Source organism: Plasmodium inui (assembly GCF_000524495.1).
Source record: "Plasmodium inui San Antonio 1 unplaced genomic scaffold supercont1.55, whole genome shotgun sequence".
NCBI classification, from domain to species: Eukaryota; Apicomplexa; class Aconoidasida; order Haemosporida; family Plasmodiidae; genus Plasmodium; species Plasmodium inui.
In genome coordinates this window covers 47,398-59,142 of record NW_008481889.1, presented here as the reverse complement: position 1 = coordinate 59,142, position 11,745 = coordinate 47,398, and the positions used below count along the sequence as shown (strand labels likewise).

Genomic DNA, 11,745 nt, shown 5'->3' with positions numbered 1-11,745 from the left:
TGAACCCTAAACCCTGAACCCTGAACCCTGAACCCTAAACCCTAAACCCTGAACCCTAAACCTGAAACCCTAAACCCTAAACCTGAACCCTGAACCCTAAACCCTGAACCCTAAACCTAAACCTAAACCCTGAACCCATGAACCCTAAACCCTGAACCCTGGAACCCTAAACCCTGAACCCTAAACCTAACCCTAAACCTGAACCCTAAACCTAAAACCTGAACCCTGAACCCTGAACCCTGAACCCTAAACCCTGAACCCTGAACCCTGAACCCTAAACCCTGAACCCTAAACCCTGAACCCTAAATCCTAACTACCCTAACTTGCTCATATTTCAGGTAAATTTATCATCATTTATGTTGGTGTTTCTCCATTCCGTATTAATCTTTAATGTCTTTTCGTTATTACTTTTATCATACTATCAAATATCATTACTTTCCTGACAAATACGGCTATTCATAAATTACTTTAACGAATTCTATATTATTCCGTCTTCATTAGTACACACCATTCAGAAATTACTTCTCCCACTAGAATTCTTCCTTCCTCTCTTATAAAATAAATCTCATCGTAACTAAATAATACATGTGTTACTTAAAATAGAATATACTAATTTTATAAAATTCGTAAAGCCTTGAAATAAAATTAAGCAATAAATTTATTCAATAGAATTAAAGGAAAATTCCTATATAACTAATATCTTCACTTCTTGTTGGGATATTTTTGAAATCTTCAGCATATACAACATAAAATGAAACAACAGAAGCATGTATTTTTGTGAATACTTTATGTGTTTTATTTTTGTTGCGTCATGAGAATACTACAAAGAAATATTCATTCAAAAATTAAATCCATATTCCTACACATCCATATTGCCGAGGACTTCAATTTTTTCACAACATTCTTTCATGATGAAAATTTCACAAATACCAAATTAATCTTATTGTGTCTGCTACTTAAATATTTGCTGGAACCCTAAATGTTGAAACAGAAATGTAATTTTAAGCGTAATCTTAAATCGTCAAAATTATTTCAATAAAGATATTTTTGTGCAAAAGGTTGAACTTAACACTAATAAATGAATACGTCAAGTACTTAATTCCAAAATGTAGTCAATTATATCTCATTCATGTTGTTCCTTCCCTCTTTTTCGTTCATCTTCTTTATCCTTTTCTCATCTACTATTTTTTAAAAGAAATATAATTTCATTTTTTCAATAAAAACGGAAGCGCGTCGAATATCTACGCATATTTTACGTCACAAGATAATATATTTCATAGAAAGATATAAAAATATGTTCATACAAAATGAATGGAGAATTATGAACAAAATATTTCTCATTCATGTAGCTCATGAATACTTCAAGAGGTCCCCCTATTATAAAATTATCATATTATTTGTATCATATATTCTGTCCTTATCTTGTTTGATTAAATCTTTTACGATCATTTTGTATGTAGATGTCTATATAAAAAAATATGTAAGGTTATTCATCTTATTACCTTTTAATTTATACTTCCGTCTTATTCTATATTTTTATTAATTGTATAATAATTTATTCCTTTCAATTTTACATATTTTTTACTATCCTGCAGTGAAAATTAATAAATAATTAATTTATTCTTTACTTATCGGGATTCCTTCCTTAGTTCTACCAATATGTTTATGGAAGGAATATCATTTGATTTGTAAAAATAAAAAAATTCCTTTTATCTTCCTTTAAATAATGAAAACAATTGAAACATCCTAAGGAATATAATTATATTATCTAATAAAACAATATTTTTTTTTAATTTAAAAGTAAAAAAATAATAACGAGCATTATTATATAAGAAGAGTCAAACTAGAAGTATAGTTCTGTGTGTAAACGTAACCTTACCTATTTTATCTGCTCCTTCTTTATTCTATGCGTCAACACTAAGATACAAACAATATACAAAAAGTTCTATCAATACATATATATTCATAAATTTCGTTAGTGAACTTTTATCCTTTAATTCTATTGAACAACAATAATGAATAGATTTTCCCCTTTTCTCTTTTACAGAACGACTTAGAATTTGAAGATGTTACTGATGAGGTTGTAGAGGTGCTGGATTCTTCTGGCGACCATGTAAATTCAGAAGAGAAAATTCTCCATGACAAAACAGCTTATGATAAAACTCTCTTCGATGCTACCCTCTCCAGGATGATTTTGCCTTAACAGATTTGGCAAAGGAACATCATAAGGAATTCCACCGAACCTTAAATTATGCTGAATCATTAGAAAAGGTTCTCAATGAAGACATGGAAACAGAAGATGGAGGAAGTGTGTATGTAGACACAGAAGATAGTTGAGAGGATGCCGCACGAAAAGTATATGTTTCTACTCAAACAAATTTACAACGTGCTAATTGAGTCGACTCACTCCCTCGCGGTATCTCTGATAAAGATATAGGATTCGATCATATTGGAACATACCAATCACTTTCTTACTGAAGTCTGAAGGATACTGTTAAACATATAACGGAACAGGAATTGGCAATGAGACATGTACAAGGACAAGTGGTCGTAAACCTCCCCCAGAAAATTGCAGCAGATGAATTAGATAGGACTCCAGAGGATAACTTCCAACCAGAAGAACCATCCGGAGAAGCAGAGAAGGAAGGAGAAGCATTAATAGGTGTCCCAGTGAATAAGAAGGCTGATTTGACAATTCCAGGTCCTATGAGGTAGGACGCAGGATTTGAACTCATAGTAGATGGAGATATGGCACATCAGGCCATTAAGAGATATAAAAATGTAATAAAACAACTCCTCCAGGATCCAAAAGAAAGGAGATTACTAGAGCAGCTCAAACAGCAACTACAGCCACTGAAGCGTATAGAAATACCACAAGAAGATGCACCAGAAGAAATAGAGCAGGTATTCAAAGAAGTAGAAGTACAACAGATATCAGCAACAGCAGGAGAAGACGTGCCAGTGATAGTAGAAGAGAACTAAAAGCCAATAGAGGAAGATAAAGCATTACAGTTAAAAATACCATAAGAAGGATATATACAATTACAAACACAGAAGAGAAACGAATTAGCCACTGCAATTACTGCTATCCTGGACATACGTTACCATGACGTCTCGAATGAATATATAGGAGAAGAAACTGCCGTATATCCGTCGGGACTCCAAGATTATTTAAAGGAAGATTGACAATCAACATAATGCATCATCAGGATTCAATCCTTATACGATGATTGGGAATCATTAGGATTCAACTTAAATAAAGCCAGATGAGGATACATACAACAAAAGAATAAAGAATAGTTCAGTCGCATGTTCCTCACTAGAGATAAGTGGTCACAATATAGTCAAGTTTCAGGGGAAGGAAACGACCCCGGAGGTTTCGCACAATGAGATTGCAGCGTGTACAAATGCAAAAGATGATTTCGAGCAAAAGTGAAATCCCAAATTGATTAACAATGGAAGAAATGGATGAGTGACACACATTCCAATTCGTTCCAAATTCTGGAGAAACATAGGATACAATCTGAAAAGAAGGAAACCAAAGAATCATTAATGTATTACAGGGAAAACTACGAACAGGATTCTCCTTCTTAATCTTCTGAAATTAGGACAATAGGGAAATTTCTAAATAAGGCTAAGTGTCCACAATGCTACTGTGTCAATCCTAATATAGATAAACGGAGAAGATAACTTATGAAATGGTTCCTCCTTCAAGAAAACGAATATTTTTAGAAAGAGAATCAAAAAAATGGACTAACTCGAAAAAAATTAAATTCTTTGTGATCAATTTAATATGTACAATACTTTCCGGAAAGCGCCTAACCATGGAACAATGGAATCAATCCCTTAAAGAAATGAAAGTTGGCATTATAGAAAAAAGAAGAAATTATTCTCTTATAGAATAAATAATTATTGAGTTGAATTAATATGAAAATTGTTCAAATTTTGGACTCTTCTAATTATTCATAGATAAAGGAACTCATAATAAGAGCATGCATCATAATACCTATGATGGTTCTTCTTGAATGAAAAGAGTATCACGATTCGTAACAAATGCAGCCGCATTTGGACGACTATATCGCAGACACACAAGATACGTATAAATGTTCCAAGACATAGTCCATAGGGAAATAATTTTTTCTGTATATCCAAGACATAAAAGAATATGATAACTACAGAGCCTAAATGCCAAATTCTTCTATACAGGAGCCCATAAACACTTCATAGCACAAAAATGACGAGTGCGATGATAATGGCGTAATTCTAGATTATCTTATGCATAAGAATAATTTGGATAGATACAGGTTTTACTCGAATGTGATTTCTAGAAATCCGTTACAAGTCTGCCATGAGATAGATTTCATAATTTTGGAATGAACAAACTCTGCGCGGAATTACCCCTTTGGCAATGAAGAGGACACATGGTTCTTGAGTTAACAGAACCATGTAAGTGAATTTTTTAGCTATATAAAAGGACAACCAAAATAACTTCAGATCAACAGTACAATTGAAAGAACACATCAAGTGCAACTCATATATTTTGATCAGGAACAATATTGTGTGTTGCTGGAGTCCTGCGAATAGAGTTTAAACCAATGGTTTTTATCGATCGTGCATCTTCACATATTCGGCTAAAATAAACCTACATATATGAACAAACGCGCATGTACTTTTACTGTTGTTATTCAAAAAACCGCAGCATTTTTCTTGGCATAGATTGTTTCTTAGCATGTTGTATGATTCCATATTTCCATGGAACCTGTTCAAAAAATATCTTACTATAGTATTATTTTTTACATGCATAAAGCGACTCATTTGGCTTCGTTAGGGGCAAATGCACAACTCTTCCTTGAATTAGTCCAAATAATGTGAAAAAAATGTACATCCATGTGGCCCCGAAATGTATAAGATTAATGTTGTTTTAATAATTGCTCTAAAATTAGGCAAAATTTTTTTTTTCCTTTTTTTCTTGAAAAGATTAATTCAAATGAATGAACTTAATATAATGGAACAAAAATATAAAATAATAAAAAAAACTCAATAGTGCAACTCTCCCCATTTGATTATCTTGATAAATTGGGATTTCATATGCGAAAAAAATTATTAGCATGTCTCTTCTTATCTTGGAAATATTCTGCCTGTTCTTGTTTGTGCATGTAGCTTCTTCTTTTCGGACCCAAAAAGATTCTAACAGCAAAAAAATGGTGGGAAAATAAATTGTGACCGTGAAAAGAAGCATGACTGTACTTTTTCTCTTAAAGAGACCTAATGGACGAGGGATTTTTTCTAGCCTCGAAAAAATCTCACGAAAAAATATACTCTAAAATAGGGTGGAAATTCGCATCATATTTAATAATTCAAAAATGGGCACCCATAGCGCTATAAAATCTATTTCATGCATCTATATGTTACCAACTATTTTTTTAATGTTTTCCTCCTTGTAGAGAAGAAGAATAAAAGAGTAGAAAATGATAAACCAAAAAAAAGTAACGTACTCTTTAAAGCACAAAAAAACCCGTTATTCTTTTTTTTCTTTTTTTTACGGCATATTCGTTGTACTACGAATTTCTTTAAACCATTTTTCTATATTTTTTAACGCGGTAGAATAACATTTAAAAAAAATAATTCTATTCAGAATTATTTTTTTCTTATTTTGTACAAAATATATTATTTTATATTTTTTTGCTTTTGATTTAATTAAAATATCCTTTTTAGCAAGTATAGGAGAATTGTATTATCTTCAAAATTAACAAATTTTACGGTTGAGAATTACAAAAAAACAATAAATCACTAGAATTCAAGAATTTTTCATACATCTCTTTAACTTTATTTAAAAATATATTTGTAATAAATTGTTACAGAAGAAAGATCAATAGATTTTGCCTGTATGAAAATAGACTGAACCAAACAATTTTGCATAGATATATTAATAAATCGCCTAACTTGCCTCGAAGAAAATAAATCCTACTTTTTCGAGATAACGTAAAATATATCTTGTCTTCGTGAAGAAATATATAAGAAGACTTCAAGCGCAAATATATTATTTACATTGTTTCAGATAGATTTAAAAAAAAAGAAAAAAAAAAAATAATTCATTCAGCAGAATAAATTTTAGTTCCATAAAATTATTGTATAAAAGAATTTGCCTATTCTTTTCTTCTGCACGAAGAAAAACTTTGTATAGGAAAAAAATTATATATATAAGAAAAATTAGCTCCCTTTTTTTCAATACGCTCAATTTTGTCAATTCTTACCCTTTTACATTGAATAAAATTTTCAGTTTGTGCTTCTTGTCCCTTCTTATATAACCTCCGCAGAAGGTAAAGAAAAGAACAAAAAAAAAAACACCTTTTTCTTTTTCTTCTCTTTACTCATTTTGTGTTTCAAATGTCTACCGTAAAATTAGGATTCTTTCCTAATAATTCTTCGATATTCCGTAAGCATGTTATTTAAACCCCACTGTCTTTTCTATTCTCGCAGGAGAGTTATATTTTCAATAAGAATGGGAAGTTTTTAGAAAAAGAAAAAAACAACGGATCCTCAAAGTAATACATTTACAATACTAAAAATATCAAATTGACGAATAAAACCCTTTTTGGTATAAGAAGCGTTTTTTTCCCTTTCCTTCTTTATTGACATAGAAAAAAACACTAAAGAAGCTAAAAAGGATACACTTCATTCGCGATTGACAGAACTGGACCTTGCCGCAACATCGACCAGCCCATAGCAAGCATTATACATACATTTATATACACACACAGTTGTCACCGAAGATGAAGCAAATATCTGCCTTTTCTTGTTTGTGTACCCTCCTTTACATTTTCTCGTCCTCTTCGGTGTTCAACGGAGTTGCAGCTGTAAGATATGAGGCCGATTAAGCGCCATGGAATAGGAAACTGTGTATGTGCGTATATATGTTTTTACCTACCCTCCTATACGTACTCATAAAATTTTGGCCTTTTCCAAGGCAGGTCAAATTTAAATCTCTAACATTTATATTTCCCTTTCCTTTGCCTTCTTGAATTTTCCCTTCTAGACCGCTAAAGAGGAATGCCCTCCACTTGAAAACATCCCAGGAGCTGGCACTGTTGCTATTAGATCCTTCAGCAACCAATTAAGTCAATATGAAAACAGAGATTCGGATGGAGGCCACGTAAAAAAATGGATAAGAGAATTAAACCAAGAGTTCAAGAAGTTTAAAGATATGAAATTTAAAGAAATCGAAAAAATAGAAAAACAAAAGGAGGAAGCATGGGATCATTGGCTCACCATGATGGAACCAGAATGGATTAATTTTAGCAATTTCATGGAAGAAAAGAAAAACAGATGGATGCAGAAGAAGGAAGAAGAGTGGAGTCTATGGATCAAAGATATGGAACACAAATGGATTAATTATAAAAAAAGAAAGGACAAAAAATACCTAACCAAATATACAGACGGTACCTTAGACTGCACTGAGCGCGAATGGAACTTCATGATGAAAAGAGAAGTGGAAGAATGTATGATCAATGATTATAAAAAATGGATGAAGGATGCTGAGGATAATTTACATAAATGGATATCTAAAGATCTCGATATATGGAAGAAAAAAAAATTCGATGAATGGTTAAAAGTTGAATGGAAAAAAGAAGAAGATGCTTACTGGGCAAAGGAGGGCACTTCACCTTATGGAGAATCCGGTAATCCATTATTCCCATTAATTAAGAAATGCTTCGATATGTACAATGCTAGAAAAAAGAGAGAAAAGGAACACTGGAACAAGCTAACCGAGAATGTTGGAAAAACTATTACCAATAAAAAGTACATTGACTGGGAAAACATGAAAAGCACCAAAAGCGCTTGGTATAACGAGTGGATGGACATCTTCCTCCAACAGTGCTTAACTTCCAAACTTAAAAAACATCGACCCCGTCTCCTGTAAGCTGGTCGTTTTTCAGTAGCTGTGTCTAATGTTAAGATTCCTCTCCAGTTAGTGCTTTTTCTAGTTCATGATGAACCCGTTGCTAGAACTTTATGCGTACGTATATACGCGTTTGTGCATATATATTTGTATATATTATACATAATACACATAATATACATAATATATATAATAAGTATTCCATTCTGTTTGACGGGAAAACCTTGCGTCCCCCCTTCGCACTCACCAATCGATACTCAAAGAAGGAGAAATAAATGCACCACAAAAAGAGTTACAACGATAAGACCAGCAAAAGGGGCCAATAAATTGATAAAATAAAGCGAAACGTAAAATCACTGTGGCAGAACTATGTACACGTATACAAGACCCTTTCCAATAGATATGGTAATTTTTCTAAAAATAAAGTACTGGATGGAAAAAAAAAAAAAAAAAAAACACACAAACGGAGAAGCACAGAAACACAGAAATACAGAAACAAGTACGCCAATAATTTAAATAGATTAAGTATAATTTGGTGAGATATATAAATTCCTAAACAAGAATGCTAGAACTGTATCCAAAACAACACTTGTTTCATTTTCTCTTCCGTGTACCTTGACTACATTTGTGTATATGTCGCGAATTCCTTTTTATCTTACACGTCCTACTTTATGTACATATATAAATATTTCTTTCTACTTGCCCCCCTTTTCAAAACGCTGTCCTCTTTTTCTACATAAAAAAATATATATATTAATCGGCGTTCATAAATTGTTAATCCTTGGATAACCAGACATATATATGTGACCTGTTTACGAGGAAAAACACCACTTCTGTTTAGAAACCCCTGGTTTACATGCCTTTTTAAGCTTTCATATTTCGTACCTTTCCATATATATGTATCCTTATTTGTATATATGTATTGTACCCCTATCTGTATATATCCATGTGCATATGTATATATTTAGTTATTCAATTACTCTAGGAGGCTACGATATATTTCTTAAACGACGTCATAGAAATGCTTCTTAACTATTATTGATTTATCACTTGTGACTTGAACCTTCTTTCATGAATCGTGACACGATTTTTTCGTTAACTATTAAAAAACAGGAGAGATAATTAATGAAAGTGACTATTAAATCTTTGTAGAATTATTTTCATTATGGTTAATATGCAGAAGGAAAAAGAAAAAGGGAGTACCGAGGAAACCGGTGCTACCTTCCTTAGCTTCATAGTACGTAATGGCACAGTCTTCCCTCATCAGCAAATTATGCGAATCAGTAGCAGCCCATAACAAGAACCCAGTGTCGGGATTATGTTGCAATCGAAACCACAAAGCACAAAGAACAAACCGCAAATCACAAACCGCAAACCACAAACCGCAAAACACAAACCGCAAACCACAAACCGCAAACCACAAACCGCAAACCACAAACCGCAAACTCCCTTCCCGTTTTTTGAGACCTACTGCTGGCGCATACTCATAAAGAAGAGCTACTATCAAAAGATCCCCTTTCCTAATCTTCCTTAAATAGTACGTTTAGAACTACTTATTTGTCTCTTTCTTATCTACATTTTTATTATCACCCATGTTGTAATAGGATGCACCCCTCGGGTTAAACATCCATGAATGTTGTCTCCCTGGCTCTATAGCGTCATTTCTCCAGGGGGGTTCGCGTTCAGAAGGTTTTACAGATAATCACGTAAGGCACATATTACCATCGGTGCAATTACTCACTAATCTGATTCATCTCTTCCTCCTGTAAGTGTCCTTTGTAAACTTCTCCTCCCTCTTTATCATTATCGTGACTGCCATCCCCGGGGGGATATTCTACTCATCTGTTCACCAGCATACTGCTTGTTCCCCAATCCGACTATCTAGCCCTATCGGCACCAGCCGGAGACACTTTGCAATCAATGTGTTATCGCAACTGCCATTCCCTGTTCTATATTAAAGAGTAACTGAATTGAGAGCATTGGTGACGGGGTACTACATACGTTGGGAGTACAGGGGGGGAAGATGTTATGGGGCACCCCCTTTTGGAAAAAAAGAGAAAACGAACACGATTGAATGTGGTGAAAAAGCAGTAAAGAGCCACTAAACCTCTTTTTTGGCGCGGCCAATGTAATAAAGATAAACTCATACCCAAGCAAATCCAAACACCGCAGTTTTTTAATGCGATTCTCACTTAGAGTAGAAAAAATATAACTCCGTTTTGCACAAGTAAGCACTAAAAACAGAATTCTTTCGTCTTTATCCACCTCTGAGTAAAATTCAAATACATCTGTTTTTTCTTTTAAGTGCTGTGTGAAAATTCCATGACACGAACTTCTTCCCGCCACAAAAAGATACATCGCACAAAAACGTCGCATTGTATTTTTGAATTTTTAATGGAAATAATCCTTATTGAATAATACGAGCAGTTTTTAATATATTTGAACCGCTCTTATTCACTGGGGAGGAAAATAAAGAAAAGTGAGGGTTGTCCCTCTACACATAAATATCTCACGTAATGGCGAACAGAGCATTCTTAAACAAACATAGTTTGTCTCACTTGGTAATCCTGTATTGTAACTCATTCACGCATATCTAATGCTTAGGCGAAGCACGCATAATTTCTGTTGCAAATGGGTATTGTATCAAATTAGCCCACATAATAAAACTACCCCAATTACTAATTCGAAGTGATGAAAAAATCGTTTAGTTGCTCCTCAAGTCCAGCTCCTTATTTTTCTCATAAAACAATATTATAATATTTAATCTTTTTCCAAGTTGACGCATTTTTTGTAACACGACATGCATCGAACTTTGCACAATATTGATAGATCATTTTGTCTGTTTTCTCTTCCCATGTTGAATCGATAGTAATTATAGTGTACCTTCCGTTCATTTTTTCTTTTTTTCACTTACATGGCATCGTAAAGGCAGGAATGGAAACGAGTAAACTCTATTTTCTCTCTTAACTCTTTAGGGTTAAGTCGAATGCTTTGTTCTCACAGTGAGTAGTATGTATGTATATACATTCTACATCCTTAGGTGCCACATTTCACGTGCGAAGCTTCGGTTTATATAAACTTATATATTACTCTCGGCTGGGGGTTATCTTGCGCTACACGGTACCGTCGTTCTCTTTAAAGGGATCAGTGAAAATATTACTTTGACGAAGGGGCTCAAATATGTTACTTAATTGCGCAGTTAAATACATGTATAGTAGCGTACATTTTAACGCCAAGCGGGAAAACTCACGCTAATCATTTTCCTTATTAGCTATGTCTATTTATTTGGGTACAAAATAATACATATATATTTTCCCTTTTTTTTTCGGCGTGTCTCTTTTCTGTTTATTGTTGAATGTTATTACTTCTAAATAGATGCATATTTTTTGCTTTTCTTATCCACAGATTTTGTTGTATTGCTAAAACTGAGTTCATCTTTTATGTTTAAAAAAAAGAATACTCGTTTAATTCTGTTCTACCCTAACTATATGCATTTTCTTATTTTTCCTTTATTAACTGCATAAATTGAGGGCAATTTCAAAACTGTTTGCGTGGGGGATGATCAAATTCTACCCCTGAACGAATAACGGACAATCGCGAAATTTTCGTTTTAAAAAATATTTTTACTTCCTATTCCGCCATTTGAAAGCAAACGCTGTTGGTACTTCAACTTAAAACGATGTTGTTTTCCATCAATTTGATAGGATAAAGAAAAAAAGGAAATAACGTATAATTACAAAATAAGAATAATAAGTGTTACAATTGTATTTTATACAATTTGTACACATAGCACTATGCTCCTGGCGAATATATTTATTGGCACAATTTATTTTGCATTTAAATTT

The 11,745-nt window shown here is 33.2% G+C and overlaps 4 protein-coding genes across 4 annotated transcripts in view; all 4 read left to right on the top strand.

The window, feature by feature from the left end:
• Window positions 1-1,294: 1,294 nt before the first annotated feature.
• C922_05323 (hypothetical protein) lies at window positions 1,295-2,337 on the top strand (the record flags this gene model as incomplete). Its single annotated transcript, XM_008820894.1, has 3 exons — window positions 1,295-1,480; window positions 2,048-2,113; window positions 2,188-2,337. The coding sequence occupies 3 exons, from the start codon at window positions 1,295-1,297 to the stop codon at window positions 2,335-2,337; spliced, it is 402 nt and encodes a 133-aa protein (XP_008819116.1).
• Window positions 2,338-2,523: 186 nt separating this feature from the next.
• C922_05322 (hypothetical protein) lies at window positions 2,524-4,377 on the top strand (the record flags this gene model as incomplete). Its single annotated transcript, XM_008820893.1, has 3 exons — window positions 2,524-2,711; window positions 3,716-3,860; window positions 4,228-4,377. The coding sequence occupies 3 exons, from the start codon at window positions 2,524-2,526 to the stop codon at window positions 4,375-4,377; spliced, it is 483 nt and encodes a 160-aa protein (XP_008819115.1).
• Window positions 4,378-6,773: 2,396 nt separating this feature from the next.
• C922_05321 (hypothetical protein) lies at window positions 6,774-7,921 on the top strand (the record flags this gene model as incomplete). The annotated part of the gene is made up of 2 exons (XM_008820892.1): window positions 6,774-6,857; window positions 7,037-7,921. 2 exons carry the CDS (start codon window positions 6,774-6,776, stop codon window positions 7,919-7,921), a joined length of 969 nt encoding a protein of 322 aa, XP_008819114.1.
• A 2,495-nt stretch (window positions 7,922-10,416) lies between these two features.
• C922_05320 (hypothetical protein) overlaps window positions 10,417-11,745 on the top strand; it is a gene marked incomplete at both ends in the record, with an annotated part of 3,165 nt that continues 1,836 nt past the window's right edge. Inside the window, one exon of the mRNA XM_008820891.1 lies at window positions 10,417-10,461. Within this exon, the coding sequence (XP_008819113.1) occupies window positions 10,417-10,461 (45 nt within the window). The remainder of the gene's footprint in view (window positions 10,462-11,745) is intronic.